Source organism: Neoarius graeffei, chromosome 25 (assembly GCF_027579695.1).
Source record: "Neoarius graeffei isolate fNeoGra1 chromosome 25, fNeoGra1.pri, whole genome shotgun sequence".
In the NCBI taxonomy this organism is placed as follows: domain Eukaryota; kingdom Metazoa; phylum Chordata; class Actinopteri; order Siluriformes; family Ariidae; genus Neoarius; species Neoarius graeffei.
In genome coordinates, this window is record NC_083593.1 from 27,229,232 (window position 1) to 27,249,980 (window position 20,749).

General features: G+C 42.4%; 1 protein-coding gene across 1 annotated transcript in view; it reads left to right on the forward strand.

Annotated features, from left to right (window-relative positions):
- LOC132873506 (phosphatidylinositol-binding clathrin assembly protein-like) overlaps positions 1-20,749 on the forward strand; it is an 88,959-nt gene that overhangs the window by 58,375 nt on the left and 9,835 nt on the right. The window contains 6 exon segments of the mRNA XM_060909153.1: positions 12,261-12,315; positions 12,317-12,366; positions 13,052-13,177; positions 15,341-15,371; positions 15,441-15,540; positions 18,787-18,846. Of these exon segments, the coding sequence (XP_060765136.1) occupies positions 12,261-12,315; positions 12,317-12,366; positions 13,052-13,177; positions 15,341-15,371; positions 15,441-15,540; positions 18,787-18,846 (422 nt within the window).

Consider the following 20,749-nt stretch of genomic DNA (forward strand, 5'->3'; position numbering starts at 1 on the left):
GCCCATCCCAGCTGACCACGGGCGAAAGGCGGGGTACACCCTGGACAAGTCGCCAGGTCATCACAGGGCTGACACATAGACACAGACAACCATTCACACTCACACCTACGGTCAATTTAGAGTCACCAGTTAACCTAACCTGCATGTCTTTGGACTGTGGGGGAAACCGGAGCACCCGGAGGAAACCCACGCGGACACGGGGAGAACATGCAAACTCCACACAGAAAGGCCCTCGCCGGCCCCGGGGCTCGAACCCAGGACCTTCTTGCTGTGAGGCGACAGCGCTAACCACTACACCACCGTGCCGCCCATCATATGAAGTTACTATTATATTTGTAACTATGCAATTTTGAACCCTTTTATATCATTTTTACAATAAGTCACAAGACACAAGCGACACATGTCCTATACATCATCTACTTCAAAATTACAGTTATTGCATTTTCAGTTTATTAAACTTTGGCGATCTCACTGTATGAATAGATACCTGTTTATTTAAAGGGGCCAACTAGCTCATTCAGAAAATGTTTCAACTCCCTACATCTGCAGTATACTTTAGTTGAAAATAAGACCCCTTTCATGTTCATTTCATCTACTTATACCTTGAATATCTGTTGGCACTTATAAGGCCAACTTATAATTTTCACCATTACCGTTATCCATTTTTATGAACTTTCCGTTATCCGTTTTATGAACTTTCGCTGCCGGGTGCAAATGTTAGCAACATCAACATAGTGCCAGGTCCTAGCCTAGTTGTGCTGCTGACTGACTAAACTTTCTGAACTAGAAAGACACCAAGAAAACTCACTTATTCTGTTGAACGGTATCTTCCGTCAATATCATCCACATCATTCTTGTTGTATTTTATAACGTGTCTAACATTGTTCATTAAGTTCATTCAGTTACTAGCGTTGCCTGCAGACCAGGCGAGGACACTTTGGATCCTGAAGGTCCCGGAGACGTTATGTCTGGGCTTTCAGTTTCTTCCCCACGGTCGGTCCGCTTCAACCACTTAAGCGTTTTTGTTCTGGCAAGAGTCGGCGCAGCGTGTGCGGTAGCAATTCCATTCCAAGTCCATATAATGCGGACTCCGGCTGAAGATTCTAGAACAGAATGCGCTGCTCTGTAGCCTACGGATGCAGGTGCATCGAAAGTGTAGCTACTATGTATTTTTCGCTGTTAACGTTTTAAAATTAAAATTGACAAATTAGGTGAATGTCTACGTATGTGTTACGGCTTTGTAAATAATATTAATGTAGAACTTTTTTTCTAGATTTGTTTTTTTCCATTGTCCCAGGATTGTCCCAGATATGATAATTTTGTGTCCCGATGACATTTTTTATGGTCCCCGGGACATCGGGACACCGTTAGTTTCGAGCGCTGCCAAAGGGCATCTATGATTTTGAGAAGCAAGAAAAAAAAAATTAAAATTGCAATCAAAATTTAAAATGTTCCTTCCTTGGAGTACCTTTCTGCAACTCCAAGTTTGTGAATTATTGTAAAAGTTTAATTCTAAAGTGCAAAATTCAAAGCTGTTCATGAGTTTTCAGATCGCTCCATGATATCAATGCTGTGTCAAATCACTCACTACTCACTAGATAGTGGACTATATAGCGAGTTTGCCATTTTGTAGTGCTGGCTGAATGTGTCATGAGAATTTACACCCTATATAGTGGACTCCTACTGTCCTGCAATGCATCGTGAAAAGTAGTGCCCCTAACCAAGCAATATGTACCATCATGTATTGTGGTTGCACTGAAAGAAAATCTGTTTTGTTAGGACTGTTAAGTATTTTAGATTGAGTATAGCAGTAGTTTGTTTTACCTCATGACAACAGGCATGAGACAAACTTAAGTTATGGTGCAAAAATGGCAATGTTGTGGGGTGAATGGACAGAGGAAGGAACACTTTAAACGGACATTTAAGTACAATTAAAATGGTAAGAGAACAGAATGAGCTAAAATAGAATAAGACATACAAGAATAAAACAGTGCAGAGTGGGGAATTAATCAAAAGCCTCACATTTGATTTAATAAGACAGTGGCAAAAAGTATTCAGCCTTGATTTAAAAGAATTGAAAGATACAGCAAAGTACTTTCTATTTATTTGTGGGAAATGTACTCGGTATAATGTATCACAAAAATGCATGTATTTAATTATTTTGAAAACCCACCAGCTGACTGATCTGTCACGGTTTAATTGTGCAACAGTAATGGCGTAAATAACAGCGCGGCGAATGTTTGAAAGTGCTTTTTTTTTTCATTTTACCAATTGGCTCACTACATAATCCTCTATATAGAATTCCCTAGATAGTGAGTAGGGAATAGTGAATGAGAGTGATTTCGGACACAGCACACAACTTTCCCGAACTCTGACTTTTCCCGTGATCCATATAGCACAAGCTGGGATCTTTTCTTCTGCTCCAGCATGTTGACGTTAATATGATCAAAGTGCCCCATCTGTTTACCCTCATGGAACAGATAGATGACATGAAGTTGTGGCCTGAGGTCAGCTACGTTGACATTGTCAATTATTTTATTCTGAGTGAGGGCGTTGATGGCAAGGAGCTAAGGAACTACAAAAGCACGGAGGCATACAATTATCTACACAGTAATAAAATTGGCAAAATTATGTGTAAAAGAGAGGGCGAGTTTGTTTGCTTAAAAGCTGAGGTTGAGCCTAGCCAGAGCAAAAAGGGAAAGTCATGTAGCAGCTATGTCGGAGAGCGATTTTGTATTGGTTTACTAATAATGTATATTGTAAATCGCTTTGGACAGAAGCATCTGCCAAATACCATAACTATATAACCCATATTAACCATAAACATCTAGATCTAGTCTAATAGAACTCTCCTAGCCTACTGTACCGTGATGTCTCTTGGATAGGCTCAAGAAGCGAAAGCTAGGTTCAAGAAGCATAGGCTAACCATTTTAATGCAGATGCTGTCAAACTTTGGAAACATACCATATTTAAATAATTCCTTGTCTATGTATTTGTCCAAGCTTCAACTTCTTAACTACCCTGATCATTCCAGATATTTGATAGTATTTGTAGGCTATTTGTTTACACTAGTACTTCACCAGTGGTTGCTCTTGGATTCTCTTGGTTACCTAGGTTACATGCGCTTACTGTTAGTCACTTTGAATAAAAATGTCAGCTAAATGACTGTAATGTTTGATTAAGGTACAGTATCTAAATGAGTTATACAGGTTGTTCATTAATCCGTTTCTGGGGGCATACGTAACACACCATGGGGGGGTTTCAAGTAAAAATGATTTAAAATTTTTTTGTTTGACCAGAGGAAATTTTAAGAGCCACTTTGGGTAGCATGGTGGTGTAGTGGTTAGCACGGTCACCTCACAGCAAGAAGGTTCTGGGTTCAAGTCCAGTGGCCAATGGGGGCGTTTGTGTCGAGTTTGCATTTTCCCCCTGTGTCTGCATGGGTTTCCTCTGGGTGCTCCAGTTTCCCCTGCAGTTCAAAGACATGCCGTTAGGTTAACATGGGGCAGCCTTAGGTTAAGGTGCCCTTGAGTGAGGCACCTGCTCCCCAGGTGCTGTTAACATGGCTACCCACTGGGGGGGAATGCTCATGCATGTCTGTTTTCACTGCTTCAGATGGGTTAAATGAAGGAGTTTCACAGGTGTATGTATGATGAATAAAGTAGTTCTTCATTTTGGCCTGGGCCACTCAGTTCAGAAATGTTTGAGGGTTTTATGTATTGGTGGCCTGAGTGGCGACCAAGCACTAAAGTTAATTTTTAGCCCTGTATTTATAGGTCATGTCCCTGTTTGCATATGGGGACACAAAAAAAATGGATTAAGGTGTTGGAAACTGGAGGTGTTTCAAGTGAATTTGTGAAGTGCATATTTTGTGAAAAGAGGGAATTTCATGCTACCTAGTGCTACAGCATGCAAAAGTATGTTTGCTATGTACTTGGGCTGTGGTCACACTATAGCTTGCAATACTCTGCGATGGGTTATTGATGAAAATGAGACGTTTTGGTGGTGGAGTGTGCTTCATACAGGTGAGCTTAAAGTTGTGATCATGCAGCAGGTGAATCCTTGGCTGTTTTCTTTTGAGGAGACCTGGCATTTTTCCGAGGAGGCATGTTTTGAGGATTTTATATGCATCTGTGTCTGGCAGGAGAATGATTACCTTGCTCAATAGACTTCAACAATGCATGACAGCAATGATCACAAATGCGTTGTCTAACCACCACCAAACATTTGCCCAATATTCATGAACCCTTCACCCAATCAATTATGAACCTTGACGAAGGATTGGTGACTGCAAATGCACTTTTCAAGTCTCTGTGAAGGTTAGGCTATATTTCACTGCTGTGTCCCCAAGGAACTTGCAACCATTGGGGATATGGATTCAAGACCAATACATCTTGAGGCTTGGCAAAGGTTCCCTGAGCATCAGGAAGTGTTCCCAGACCCATCTGAAAGTATTAACCACTTGGTTTGCTGATGAAAACATGGCCACCAAATTTCAGTGCGATTGGTGGCAATGCTACCAATTTTTCATTGCCAAGTATTCTCAAACCTATCACGAGTTGTTGCATGACCAGGGCCTTCTGTGACTTGAATGATGCTGTTGAATGGGAGGTATTCTGAAACGAGAGATGCATGTTGGATATGTTGGTCACTTTTTGCTGAATTTTATTTACTTTTTGCAACCAGGCCCACAAAAAAGACCACGTCTTTTTAATAGTTAATGCTATTAACTATTTTTTTAAATTAATTATTTAAACTATTTTATTTTTATTAAGGTATAACCTACTGGTTGATGTGTTTGCTTTGTGGCTCTTTTAAATAAAGTCTGCAAGACGAAATGTTCTAAATGACCTTGTAGCTGCCCATTTCATCTACATCACGAACTTGCTCGTGTTGTCGGCAGGGTGGCAAGAGTGAATTTTTATGCTCTTGCCACCTTCGGTGTGAACGTAAGGTCAGAGTCTCATTGCTTCAGGGGTTTAGTATAAGATACGGTATGTGACGTATTCAATCTCTGCCATGGTTCATGCTCATTGCAACCCACTTCTAAATTTCAGTCTTGTTCATTTTGATTGGAGTCACTAGATCATTTTCAGACCAACCAGCTTATGTGGATTGAGGTTTTCTCATTTCTTTGCACCTGAATCTGGATGCTGTTTTCTCATGGTTTTGTCTAACTTTTTTTTTTTTTTTGGTGGCTGTGTGATCCTTTCACTTCAGAGTGCGACTCCGTTCCAAACTTAAATCCTTTCCTTTCCAAACCTGTTGATGCTGTTCCTCCACCTTCTCTGTCTTCAGATGCTGTTAGTTTTCCTTCTAGGACTCCCAGTCATATGTTTTAGTGGTAAACTGATTTTCTTTTTCCCTTCTCAGCATTTGCATTTTGTCTGCTTCCCTCCTCCCCAATTGTCTACTTAATGCATGGTCCATTTACCCATCATCCTCAGCCATTCACTGTCCAGAACAAATTCGATAGGCATATGTGCCCCCCCCCCCCCCCCCCCCCCAAAAAAAAAAAAAAGGACTGGGGCTGGAATGGGCTACAGTTTAACATTCCACTACTGTTGGTGTTCTGAACAGCTTTTCATCCGGCTTAGGTTAAGCTGTATATTTAAACGGAAAAATCAAGTATTAGTGAACACTCCAAGCCTAATCTTAAAGGAAATTTCCATACTGAGACAAATTAAATGATGTATTAATACACTGCCTGGCCAAAAACTCACGTGCTCTAATATTTGTTGGTCTGCCTTTAGCTTTGATTATTCTTCGTACTTAAGTGACCTTGGACAGGACACTGTTGTTCAAGGAACACATCCTTAAGTTAAAGAAGATCTCCAGCAGAAACAACTTGGCCAAACTGGGAAACTCTAACTGGGGAGCTGACGCCAACACCATCTGAACAACAGCTTTAGCACTGTTCTATTCAGTTGCTGAATACTGCGCTCCTGTTTGGGCTAGGTCTGCACACGCCAACAAAGTAGACCCCTCACTGAATAGTGCATGCCACACTATAACAGGAACCATGCGTGCGACCCCACTGCCAAGCTTGTATAGGCTGTCGGGCATTGCACTGCCCAACGTACGACGAGAAGCTCTGTCTCGTGCAGAGCGGTTCAAGCAGGCCAACGATGAGCGCCATCCACTTCACCAGCACCAGGAAGTACCTCGCCGTCTTGCCTCGCGCAAGAGCTTCGTCACCGTTGAACCTCTCGACCCTGCTCAGACATCAAATTTCCGTCTTGAAAGATGGAAAGACCTAGACGATGCCGATCTCAACGCAGCGCTTCCTAAACATCAAGAGCAGTTGCCAACAGGAAGCTCTCTCAGTCGCAAGGACTGGGTGACATTGAACCGGGCAAGGAGTAAAGTGGGTAAAACGAAGAAGAACTTGGCATGTTGGGGTATTGCGACAGATGCAAGATGTCCCTGCGGCGAAGAACAGACGATGGACCACATCTTATGGGACTGTCCACTAGGTCCTCACTGCTCTGATGTAGACCTAAGAGAAGTCACCAACACCACCATCTCCTGGATAAAGCACTATTGTAACAAGATATGATGATGATGAGCTTTGATTATGGTGTGCATTTGCTGTGGCATTGTTTCGACAGCCTTATGCAACCTCACATGTCCATCCAAAGTTGCGTTAATTTTTCACCGAGCTCCTGTCTTGACAATGGGAGAGTCGAGCCACTCCGTAAAATCTTGAATATATCCTCTCATCAACATGGCTGTGGAGGTGGTCAGTAGCACCAAGTTCCTGGGGGTCCACATCACCGACAACTTCACCTGGTCTGTGAACACCACGTCACTGGTAAAGGCACAGCAGCGTCTGCACTTCCTGCGTAGGATGAGGAGAGCCCACCTGCCCCACCCATCCTCACTACATTCTGTAGAAGCACAATAGAGAGCATTCTAACCAGCTGCATCTCTGTGTGGTGTGGAGGCTGCAGTGCCTCTGACTGGAAGAATGTGAGGAGAGTGGTGAGGACAACAGAGAAAATCATTGGGATGACTTTTCCCTCCATTCAGGACATCGCACCAAGGTGCTGCATGTCCAGAGCCAGAAACATCCGTGACCCCTCACTATGGACTGTCTCTTTCCAGAGGCCAGGAGGGAGGTTCTGCAGCATTCAGTGCAGGACCACCAGGTTCTGTAACAGCATTTTCCCTCCGGTCACTAGACTCCTGAACTCCAAATCCAAGCTCTAAACTTTCCTATTTATACTTGAACAATTCCTAATTCCACAGGTCCATTTTATACTATTGCACTTTTTAAATTATGCAGCAGCAAAAATATACACTTTTCAATTTAATTCTATGCTGAGCTAGATTGCAATGAAATTTCATTCTGTGTACACTTGTTGCATACTGAATAAATGTTGTCAAAGTCTATCTCAAAGACTTTTTCAATAGGCTTGACCAATTGAAGCAATCTCAGATCATCACATTGCATTTTTAGAGGCATAGTAGCCACTAGGCAAGATGGGTGCATTGTTTCATGAGCTAGGGAAGGTAAATCTGGACTCCTCAGACCACATGTTCCTTCCCTCCCTCAAATTTTTACAGTCCCTACCAAATGGAAGCCTTTTCCAGTTAGCCTCACTACTAACAAGTAGTTTTCTAATGGCCAGTGTGTGTGCGTGCGCTCTTTCATTATTAAACATGGTGAGTTCTTTCAGGGTTTGTTTGTTTTAAATAAGCAATTCAACTTCATGATCTCTGACCATTCTCGGTCAAGATTTTTTTTTTTTAAATTAATTTATTTATTTTTAAACCACATTTCTTCCATGAAGTTGAGTTTTACCACTGTCCTTCCAGGTTTTAATAATGCATTGGACAGTGCCTAAGCCAATTCCAGTGATTTCAGCAATATTGGTTGTTTGCTTGATGCAAGCCAATAATTTAACCCTTCTGAAATGTGACTTTTCCACAACCACAGGATGTGTCTCCCAACATGGTGATTAAACAAATGAGACGCTACTCGCGGTATCAGTTAGGGTTAAAAGAATTGTTGCCAGCTGAAACAATCACTGCAGTAATTATCCAGTCAAATGCCGCTTTTCCACTACCAACGCGGCTGAGTTGGGCTGAGCCATGCCGTGCTGAGTCGAGCTGAGTGGGGCTGTTGGAGTTGCATTTCGACTACAACCGCGCTGAACCGTGCTGGCTGGAAGTGGGTGGACACGTTGGGTGGAGTTAGCGAAAGTGGGTGGACGTCACGTGATGTCGTTAGGCGGCGCAAACAGTGACGTCAGTGACCTTTTAAGCGGTAGTCTCACGACCCGGATAGTAAACAATAAACATGGAGTCGTTAGTGTTGCTGGTCTTGGTGCTGTGGCTTGTTGTCACCGACAACGCCAACAGATACTGGCAAGAGCGTATAGATGAGGCAAGGCGCATAAGGCTTCAGAAATTCTCGTAATTCTTCTTCCGGGTTTACGGTGTTTACAGATCCCAGCGCGCTCGCGGGGCGTGTGAGGACACTCCTCCTCACCAATCAGTGCACAGGGGAGTGTCTCCTCACGCCCCTAGCCTCACTCGGCTCGGTTTGGCTCGCTTCAGCCCCACTCCAAAACCGTGCGAGTTTTGGGTGCTGAGCAGGGCTGAAGCGAGCTGAGTCGCGCCGCTCTGAGGTAGTCGAAACGCGAGCCGTGTCGGGCTGAAGCGGGCTGAAGTGAGCTGAAAAAGGGTAGTGGAAAAGGGCCAAAAGGCTCTTAAGTATTTGCTTATTTATATCCAAATGGTGACTTGGGGTGGGGTTTTTTGGCCAGGTAGTGTGTATATTAACGCAGTTAATTTTGACACATTTGTGATGTGTTTAGAATAGGACATTCATGGTGCACTTACAATGGTGTCTAATAGCAGAAATGTTCCAGCAATCCCCGACATGGGAATTTGACATGATACTCGTTTCAATATTGGCTCCAAAAAAAACCACCCTTCCACCCCCCAGGCAATGTTCAACAATTTGGCGATGTATGAAACAAATGCAGTGATTTTCATGGAGGACCTGGCCAATTAAAAGCCAGAAACTTTTTTTTTTTCCCTTAACCTCTTTGTAGCCATGTTTATTTGAAGCACATGATTTTATACACATCATGCTGTCCATATCCAATACAGGTTGCTTCAACATTTATTAATTGGCTTGTTTAGATAATACTGAAAAGAAGATTCTAGCATATTTTTCACCGTATCTAGTATATAGGCAGTTTACACTGACAAATATTTAAGTGTGAACTGTAATATTAGAGTACAAGCTAGAATACTAATAGTACATGCTGAAGTCATCTGCTCCCATTTTGCTGAGGCTCTTAGAGACCATTTATTTCAAGTCTCCAAGTTTCACAAAATGTAAATCTGCAGGGTTTTGGCTCTCCAGATCATTACAAACCTTTTCTTGATTCAAGCTTGTCTATTGTCTGCACACTTAAAGTGCATATCCTGGACTAAATTGGTGTGGTTTATAAAAATATAATGAATGAATGTCCCTTTACACACTCATCCAGAAGGGTACCGTAATTTTGCACAAGGTCATCTGTCTACAGCAGAAAAAAATAAACGTGTCTGGAAAAATCCCAAGGGAGTTTGGAGCCAGATTCATGACGTCACCTGCAGAAGTGCCAGCAGGCTGTGAGAGCATGCACGGTTTCAGTGCACAGCCTGTGTAGACAAAGTTGAGCAACTAGTGATTTTGCACTGAAATATGGAATTGTCACCTGAGCGCAATGTTGCTTCACCTTTGGATGAAGAATGTAATGTTGCTACACCCTCCTGTTAACCATTTTAATAATTACTTGATAACGTTGAAGAAATTTGCAGATAACCACCAGGTCGTTTTCTCAAACAAACGCTGACGTAGGATTCAGAGGAAGGCGTCCCGCATGTGACGTCGCGAAAATCAATGTTTCCCGGGAAATCCAAATGGCAAGTTTTTTCAGAGGCGGCCCAATTCACCTCAAATGGATTGATTTCAACTGAATTTTTCTGGTATTGCACAAGGTAAAAAAAAAATTGCGCAAAATGTGACGGATATTTAACAAGTTTAATATAAAATAGAATTACTTTGATCTTGCTCCTGAATTTACCCGTGATATGTACTTTAAGCCCTGTGCTCAGACAGAAGGCTTATTCTCAGGTACAGATGCACCACAGGACCCTCTTTTGCTTTTTATTTATTTATTTCTCAGGCTTTGAGCTTTCTGTAGCAGCCCTCCTTCCTCTTGGATAAATTTGGTTCCTTGGCTTGCTGTTTCTTGTAAAATTACTCAATGGCACAGTTCTGCTATATGTGCGGAGTAGTCAACAAGTGGCGTGCGTGTCACTGGGTCATTCAACAATGTCAACAACAGTGGACGCCACACAGCCCAAACCAACAAAAGTAAAGTGTTTATTCAGGGTTTATTGTGGTTTGTTTTAAGTTTAATAACATCTTGTAAATTTTAAAGATACGGAGCCATCAAGTAAATGTTTTTCGTGATGAAAATAGTCTGTTAAATCGTAAATTTGTCAATTTTTGATCATTCTTGTCACTGTGAGTGTAACCCCTGGACTCCTCGACATTAGTTGATTAGAGTGATATTTGCAGGAAATGGACACGTCCAATTTCATTTCTGTTCGCATTGGTGTTTGGTGTTTTAACATACTTACTGAAGAGGCTCAGAATTTACATTCCCAACTCAAAACATCCTCAAAACATTGAAAGTTTTCAAGGAATATGAGGGATATTATTATTGGGTAGGTTTTTGGAATTGGGATATGAACCAGAGTTAGGACGTTATGCTGGTATTTAGACATCAACTTCTCAAATATTTGGGATTGACAATTTGAAATGTTTGAAAACTCACGAGGACTCGTGCATTACCGAATGCTGTGATTGTTTCAACTAATTGAACTTGCATGTCCATGCATTCTCTCCGCATTCTCCCCACATTCTCCATAACCGCAGGTAATCTTGAGGGAGCCATGTGTTAATTTCTGTTACCAGAATTCTTATCCCCAAATATATGAACTATACACCAATATAGAATCAGCACTCATCAAAATTTAAATGTATGCATTCTTTTGAGGAAATATTTGTTTGATTATTCAAGTATGTGATTTAATATAAAAAAATCAAACATTATGATTTCACAATAACTGGCCCATCAATAAGCATGATGAGCACAAATATATCTTACAGGCCGCATGAAGTAGACGCAGTTACCCAGACCACAAGCCCTAACTTAAGCACAATAATGGATGTGGCATGGGTGATAATTCGCGTATTTGTATGTTTGACATTAAGTATCTATTCCAGTTAAACATCAATAAAATGTATTACTTCTATCTTATTTCAGCGAAACATTATACAAACCAATGTCTGTGAGTATTGTTTTGGCTGGGAACGACCCGGAAGTGGAGGACTGATCACAGCGCCACCTGCTGAATACAGCTAAAATGTTGGGATGGCGGAACCGTGCCATTGTTTTTGTTGCTTAAATTAATAACTGACTTTCAATTCTTTCTTCATTACAAGTTGGTTTTCTGGATACAGATATTGAGTCAGTCAGTGGTGTTTTCAATCAGTGAAAATGATCTAAAACGAGATCTGCGGTTCCCCTCCCTGCTTTTTGTCTGTTACTTTAATATTTCACTCCGGCTTTTCTTCTCTGCACTTGCCTTGCTATGGGAGACTCATTCTGTTCTCCAGCTTCCTACTTGAACACCCCACTCTTCCATTCTGAGCCTTCTGATGTTGGACTATTTGGAGGTAGGTGGTGATTCCTGCCTCCCTTTCCTCAAATATCTTCTGTTAACTTAGAAGTTAACAAGAACTTGTTTGTTGTTTCCCTTGTCTTTTAATGTTTTCCTCTTTTCAGATGTGTGTGGGTTTTGTTTTGTTTTTTAAACCCTCTGTCCTCTTTTTAACAACAGTTAGAGATTAAATGGAGTTCACTGGCCATAAGTCTAGGTGAGGTATAAGTGGCAGGGCCAAATGAATTCTCACCGATTTACAGTGAAATGGTGACCTTTTGTGCATACTAAGTAGAGGAAGGGTGTGGTCAAAGTTCTAGGAGTTCCTAGAATGAAGTGCCATTTAAAATGCCCCCAGTCCCACTGGCTTTAACACCTGTTTCACAGGAAGTGAGAGGAATGGAAATGAACTGGTCCATTCATATTAACATGTACTGTACACAATGGTGGATCGTGATTTGATGGCAGATTTGTCCCCTGGCTTTAACATCTAACAAGGTCACCTTCTCATTTGTGCTCTTCAGGGTTTTCAGCATCTCCCATCCCTCAGCCAGCCAGCTCTTCTGGCGTTAACGTTGACTGAGACTGTGTTTGGCAATAAATCCACTGCTAACAGCACAGATGCTGCTGGTAAGAATGTTTGTCTCTCTCCTCCCTTGCTTGGAGAGCAAGTCTCTCTTGCTCCCCCACTCGCAGCTGAAAAATGAGGACCGTTATGTCCCATACATGTTTTTTGAATAAGTGTGAAATGGGGATATTCAGCATGTACTTTTTTGCATTTGATTTGAGTGCTGCCTTCCTAGACAAAGCATGAATAACTGAGGAACTGTGTGCTTTTTCGCATCCAGTCCTGTATGGCAATAAAGTACAGCTCTTAACGTTTCTCAGCTCATTTCTGTGTGCACACAGGGCATAGACCCCACACTATATTTCTAGACAAAATATCTCCACTCTTGGTACATCTGAGGAGTTATTTTAAAATATAACTTGTGGTATAATCCATCTGTGCTAATTTCAAGTGTCCAGTGTAGTGAAATAATATACTCATAGTAACCCCCTTTTTCTGTCTGTTCCCATGCTGTGGATAACCTCTGGGCCTTGTCTTTGCATGACATGCATGACTTTGGTGAGTTGATGCTGACTGTTTAAGGAGGGAGAAATTACACTTTCCCAATTTTACATTTTAATAAGGTTTCACTCTACAATAAATATGGCTTATCTTCTGCTCTTTACTGTCTTCTCTTTTTGCCATCATTCATTCTCTCTCTCTCTCTTCCCCCCCCCCCCCCCCTTTTATCCTTGCATTCTTGCAAAGATGTTTTAGGTGGTATCCTGAAACCCTCAGTAACTTCTGTAAGCCAGGGCATGCCACCCAGTGTCCAACAGCCTGGCAAACTGGTGTCTGCTGACCTGGACTCCTCTCTGGCCAACCTTGTGGGCAGTACGTGTCACTTTTAAGATAAACAAATCACACATTCTGCATAGTACACTAGAGGGCCCAAAGTATTTGGCCACCTGAAAATCACACCCATAAGTGGGCTTTTCCTAAAGTTGGACAAATGCACGGTTGTCTTTGTACACTGTAGCAAGATTTCTCTTCACTGGAACTAATGGGCACAAACCTGTTTCATGACAATACTCCTGTGCACGAAGTGAGATCCATGAAGACATGCTTTGCTAAGGCAGGTGTGGAAGAACTCAAGTGGTCTGTACTGGATTGTTCACTGTGCACTAAGCCTTCTCACTTTGCACCTACCTCAGTAATGCTCAAATGGCTAATGAGTGCAATACAAAAGTCATGTTTCCAAAATCTAGTGGAAAGCCTTCCCAGAAGCGGTCAGGTTATTATAACAGCAAAGGGGAAACCAATCCCATAGTTTTGGAATGAGCAAATACAACCCCGATTCCAAAAAAGTTGGGACAAAGTACAAATTGTAAATAAAAACGGAATGCAATGATGTGGAAGTTTCAAAATTCCATATTTTATTCAGAATAGAACATGGATGATGTATCAAATGTTTAAACTGATAAATTATCATTTAAAGAGGAAAAATTAGGTGATTTTTTTTTTTTTTTAATTTCATGACAACACATCTCAAAGTTGGGACAAGGCCATGTTTACCACTGTGAGATCCCTTTTTCTCTTTACAACAGTCTGTAAACATCTGGGGACTGGGGAGACAAGTTGCTCAAGTTTAGGGATAGAATGTTAACCCATTCTTGTCTAATGTAGGATTCTAGTTGCTCAACTGTCTTGGGTCTTTTTTTTGTCGTATCTTCTGTTTTATGATGCGCCAAATAAAACGGGTGAAAGATCTGGACTGCAGGCTGGCCAGTTCAGTACCCAGACCCTTCTACGCAGCCATGGTGCTGTAATTGATGCAGTATGTGGTTTGGCCTTGTCATGTTGGAAAATGCAAGGTCTTCCCTGAAAGAGATGTCATCTGGATGGGAGCATACAGTATGTTGCTCTAGAACCTGGATATGCCTTTCAGCACTGATGGTGTCTTTCCAGATGTGTAAACTGCCCATGCCACATGCAACCCCATACCATCAGAGATGCAGGCTTCTGAACTGAGCGCTGATAACAACTTGGGTCGTCCTTCTCCTCTTTAGTCCGAATGACATGGCGTCCCTGATTTCCATAAAGAACTTCAAATTTTGATTCGTCTGACCACAGAACAGTTTTCCACTTTGCCACAGTCCATTTTAAATGAGCCTTGGCCCAGAGAAGACGTCTGCGCTTCTGGATCATGTTTAGATACGGCTTCTTCTTTGAACTATAGAGTTTTAGCTGGCAACGGCGGATGGCACGGTGAATTGTGTTCACAGATAATGTTCTCTGGAAATATTCCTGAGCCCGTTTTGTGATTTCCAATACAGAAGCATGCCTGTATGTGATGCAGTGCCATCTAAGGGCCCGAAGATCACGGGCACCCAGTATGGTTTTCCGGCCTTCACCCTTGCACACAGAGATTCTTCCAGATTCTCTGAATCTTTTGATGATGATGTGCACTGTAGATGATGTGTTCAAACTCTCTGCAATTTTACACTGTCAAACTCCTTTCTGATATTGCTGCACTATTTGTCGGTGCAGAATTAGGGGGATTGGTGATCCTCTTCCCATCTTTACTTCTGAGAGCCACTGCCACTCCAAGATGCTCTTTTTATACCCAGTCATGTTAATGACTTATTGCCAATTGACCTAATGAGTTGCAATTTGGTCCTCCAGCTCTTCCTTTTTTGTACCTTTTTTAACTTTTCCAGTCTCTTATTGCCCCTGTCCCAACTTTTTTGAGATGTGTTGCTGTCATGAAATTTCAAATGAGCCAATATTTGGCATGAAATTTCAAAATGTCTCACTTTCGACATTTGATATGGTCTATGTTCTATTGTGAATACAATATCAGTTTTTGAGATTTGTAAATTGTTGCATTCCGTTTTTATTTACAATTTGTACTTTGTCCCAACTTTTTTGGAATCAGGGTTGTAGATATGGTCAGTTGTCCATATACTTTTGACCATGCAACTAGCAATTACATTGGATATTGTGATTTGGATCTAAAGCATTTTAAATTCAGTTTGCATATTCTGTTCTTTGCAGATCTGGGTATTGGAAATGGCACAGCAAAAAAGTAAGTCCAGACACAGTGCATACGCAAAGTAGCTTTGACATCTATGCTAACATCTTTGTTTGTGTGAAGTGACCTTCACTGGAGTCAGCCTGGTGAGAAGAAGCTAACTGGTGGAACCAACTGGCAACCAAAGACCGCGCCGACCACGACGTGGAACCCTGCCAGCATGGTGAGAAGTTTTTCAGTCTTCTATACAATAAAACACTAAGGCTCATCTCTGTGAAACGGATACCCTTAATAAACAATGCTGTTCTGTGCATTTAAATTATTTTCTGTTTGAGTGAGTCTTATTTGTATCTTTGTCCTCTAACTGTTGCGTTGTGAAATTTTCACCTGGGGGAATAAACAGAATGGCATGCATTTCCCACAATACGCAAGTGCAATGATTGAACTGTTTTGAGACGCATGAGTATATTAACCTCACAACTTCTACTGTGGTCAGTTGTGTGCGCACGCGCATGTCCGAGTGTACTTGAAGAGTGGGTGTCTGCATACCAATGCACACAGTGACCAGAGTCACACTAGAGCCTCTGTACTAATTTGTACTCATTTTGACCAGCTGAACTAACCAAGAGTTTTACAGCATGACTGTCACCTGTATTCTCTTCTACGATTTCCCTGCGTTCTTTAGTTTGCTGTGATCATATGACTTGGTCACTTTAATGCCGTAAGGTGTGGGGGGTTTTCTGCTTTTTTTGTTTTTCTCTCCTCCATTGAAATATTTGGTCAATGTGAAATGGGGCTGTTGAGTGAAAAATTCTTCTCAAATATAACATGCTTTAGGCTTATTTAGGAGTGAGCATTAGCAACTAGCAAAAAAAAATCCTTAAGTACAGAAGACTGTGGATGGGTTTATTTTATTTATTTATTTATTTTTTTGGGTGGGGAGATCTTCACTGGAGCAAAATATTGTGATGCACAACACTGCATTTTTAGTTATTGGTATTTATTTACTGTATATTAGTGTTCAACTGTTAAATCCTAGATGGGAATATGCAGCCATTTGTAATGTATTCTTTTTCTATACATTTTCCATTTGATCCCCATCCTCTCGGTAAAATGAATAACCTGATTTAGCTGAGAAGGCCCTTTCACACATTTGAGTGATCTGTAAGTAAAAAGTGTTTGTCATGAGCTCAGGCTTTTTGAGAATCTCATGCCTCTCACAGAACTCCTCTTTGACTCGAGCTCTGCACCTGCGACTAGCCACACTACCATTGAGGTGTGCGCACGCGCGTCTCACTCACACACATGCTCTCTCTCACTCACTCACACAGACACACACACACCACACACACGCGCCTTTTCTATTTGTCTCTGTGGAGATGGTCATTCCACACATCATTCAGATGGACAACATTTGTCTGTGAAGGTTCTTGGTCACCCAGGTCATAGTAAACCATAGGCAACTGGACTTGCTTGAAATTCTTGAAGACGTTTCACTCCTCATCCGAAAGGCTTCTTCAGTTCTGTCTGACTAGTGGGGAGTTCCAGGTATTTATCCTCTAGTGGACCAAAAGCAACCCTAAGGAGAGTCATTGAGGTCACCTGGGTCGTTGAGTCATTCTGTAGGTGTAGGTCACTGGGGGCTGGGTGTGAACAGTGTTGGCAGTCGAGAGTGTCGTTAGGGTGATCTGTGGGTCACTGACTCACTCTGCCATCATGCGAGTCATTGAAGTCAGCAGAGTTTTGATGCGGATGTTTGTTCAGTTTTCTGGGAAGTATGCTGAGGACTGCATTGTAGGTGGCTGAGTGGTGTGTCTCAGACCACCTCTATTCAGTGATGGTCATTCCAGGTTGATGAAGATGGCTTCTTTTACTCTTACAAACAGCTGGTCTTCTCTGGCTAAAATGCGTACATTGCAGTCCTGAAACGAGGGTCCTTTTGTTCTTGAGTTGAAGATGGACTGAAGAGTCCTGGCTCTCCTGTGTTGAGCCATGCACCTATGAAGCGGTGGTTTTGTTTCCCCAGTGTACAGGTCTGTGTATTCACTGCATTGAATTGTATACACTACATTGTCCTGCTTGTGTCTGGGTATTCTGTCCTTAGGGTGGACCAATTTCTGCCTCTGAGAGTTACTGGTCTGCAATGTACAGGAATGTTCTGTTTGTAGAAGGATCCTCCGAAGTTTTTCAGGTAGTCCAGAAATGTAGGGAATGACTGTTCTTGTGTGTGCTGTTGCAGAGAAGGAGCAAAAATGCATCAAGGAAGCACTTCAGAAGTGTGGGTATCCCATCTGGGCTTTTGTCAAGACCAGAAAAAGAAACATGACTGACGGGAAGAAAACCGCAACGAACACAAGAACATGGTCATACTAACCCACAGATCACCCTAACAACTCTCTAGGCTGCCAACACTGTTCACACCTAGTCTGGGCCCGCCCATCCTAAGCGTGACGCAACACGAGGGCCTGTTCCGAGCTTAGTCTGGCCAGGCAGGCTATCTTCAGCATTTCCAAGCTCCCGAAAAATCGGGAACCAATCAACTTTGAGCATCTCCAACGGCCCTGGGTAGAGGCGTGTTCAAGGCACTGACGTAGTAGAACTGCGACCGGAAGCCATAGATTGTTTACAGAATCTATGCCGGAAGCGCTTCATTCACGCTTCCGCATCTATTACGCATAGATGCTGTATTGAAAGCATTCAATGGGAAGTTCTCATTGAAAACGGAGCAAAAAGCAGCCCTGGAGGTATTTGTTGAAAGGAAGGACGTTTTCGCCTTGCTCCCGACCGGCTTCGGTAAGAGTTTAATCTACCAGTTAGCCCCGTCGCGTCGCATACGTCAGAGGAAAGAGTGATGTGATTGGTTTAAGCTTCGTCACAGCCTTTTCTGGCTTCGACCAGTAGCAAACTGAGGCATTTCAGGGAGGCGGGTCAACCACGGGCTCTGGGAAACGGTTTGGCTTAATAGCTTGGCCAGACCAAATGCTCGGAGAGCTTTGAAGTCGCGTTAGCCAGGCTAGTTCACACCCAGCCCCTGGTGACCTACAGAATGATTCAACAACTCTCTCTTGGGTTACTTTTGATCCACTAGAGGATAAATACCTGGAACTCCCCACTAGTCAGACAGAACTGAAGAAGCCTTTTGGATGAGAGGTGAAACATCAATAATTTCAAGCAAGTCCAGTTGCCTTCTTTAGCACCTATGGATAACATTTTGTTACTATTTTTGATTGAGATGTTAAATGTCTACCAGATCTGCAGTCAGTCCATCTGCACAAAGTTTATTATGAACTGAAGTGTGCGTGTACCTGCATGTGTATGTAAAGGTGGGAGCTGAAAGACTTGTGGTCTTGGCGTGCTCCTTTGAGTGGAATTTCTGATGCTGGAGGTGTTGAGATGAATGGCACTCTGTCAGCTTACTGAGTAGTGCATTCTGTACTGCCAGCAATTCTAACTCTTGTGTCCTTCCCAGGCACCATCCATCATGGCTTTCCCTGCCACAACACCCACAGGCATGGTGAGATACACAGTGGTGAGTAGCATCAGGGATCTCTGACATGAACAGAATTGCATGATTTTGATCATTTAATTTCTAATACTGCTGTCCTTGTCTGCACATAAGGCACTTTTGGACCAAACAGTTCTAGATATCATTGAGAGGAACTAAACACTGGTGTGCTACCCCAAAAACTCCAGTACATACCTTCAAGTGCTCTTTTTGTGTTTGCATTCACACTGCCAGTAGGAACGCTGAAGTGATGTAAGCTAGCTGATGGTTGCTATAGTGACTTCACTGGTTTGTTGGCTTCATATGCGTGTTTTTTTTTGTTTGTTTTTTTGTTTTTTTTAAATTACAGCAAACTTGTTCATGTGTCCTTTTGGTTATGCATATCTATAGAAACGGATCATTCTGCTGCAAAGTAGAATGATTGAGACCAGGCTCATGTGTATGGCCAATTGTTGTACACTGTCACTCATGGCTCCTCTTGTGCTAGGAGAATACGTACCATGATGGAAGAGTTATTTAAAAAAAAAAAAGTTCCTCAAAACAGTGTTCTATAATCATTCTCTGTTCCAACAGTGCAGAGACACAAAAAGGAGGAACTTCCTCCAGCCATTCAAAGAATTATGAAAAAGTGCCTGTATGTGACAACATAGGATAGTGTATTGGGTACAAAACCGAAAGTTCTGCAAGTGCAGTTTTATGTTCCTTTAGAATGATGTTTTAACCTTGAGAGCAACTGGTCATGCTGCTGCCTAATGTGATGGTGGTTTTAGCAAAAGGATCCCTTAAGAATTCTTGCATGCAAAAAAAAAGTCCTAGTGACTGCAAATTGCATTGTTCAATCTCCTCTAATGATTGCTGGTATTGCACAGTAGGGAAGCAATCTACAACAATGTGAAATAACTAGCTAAACATGAATGGTTAATTAAAAGCATGGCTGGATAATTGCATTGCTCTTCTGCCTGCATATTGATTAGCCACTGTTCTGCCCTCAGTCCCAGCTATGGCAGTGCAGAGGCATGAAAGGTGTTCTGACATGCATGTTCTGACATGCTCAGAAACTAAAGCACCTCTTCATCGTGACATTCCATCTACTGTTTGTTCATTTCAGCTTTTGTCCTTAGATTCATTAAACAATAAAAGGCTCATTTCCCCCCCTTGCAGTCTCACTTGTTTGCAGTGTTTGCTGCACTTGTTAGCTAGAATGAATTGAATAGAAGTGTGTAGGTGTTTGTGGGAGTCCAATCTGAAATCAAGAGCTTTTTTTTTTTGCGCAAGGTGCTGTGATGCTCTTTCTTGTGTAATTGTACAGTGTTTCTCACTCAAAGATTTGATTAAGTTATGAGTTTTCCAGCACGAGCTGCATGTTAAAGCTAATGTTTAAGAGTAACATTGGCAACATGCTGAGTTGTGGCTCTGCTTCACTCATGTACCGGTAACCTCAGTGCTGCCCCCCCCCCCCCCCCCCCCCCCCTATTTTTCCATTTCTCACACTTGTGCACACACACTGTTTTAAGAGCTGGTTGTGTTTCTAGTGTCTTCTATTTGTGGCAGGACAATTCAGGGTTCTTGTTCTTATTGGAACCTTTTTGTACATTATAGGGTTTCAGGGGCTCTAGGGATGGGTAAGGATCCTTAGTTTTGTTAAATGGTTCTACTTTACCCAAAGCTCATGACCATAGGTAATGACCGAAAGAACAAGATCACAGATACAAGCAGCCGAAATGAGTTTTTCGCAGGGTGGCTGGGCACTCCCTTAGAGGGTGAGAAGCACAGTCACTCAGGAGGAGCTCGGAGTAGAGCCGTTGTTCCTCCACATCGAGAGGAATCAGCTAAGGTGGCTCGGGCATCTCTTTCAGATGCCTCCTGGACGCCTCCCTAGGGAGGTGTTCCAGGCTTGTCCCCCCGGGAGGAGGCCCCAGGGAAGACC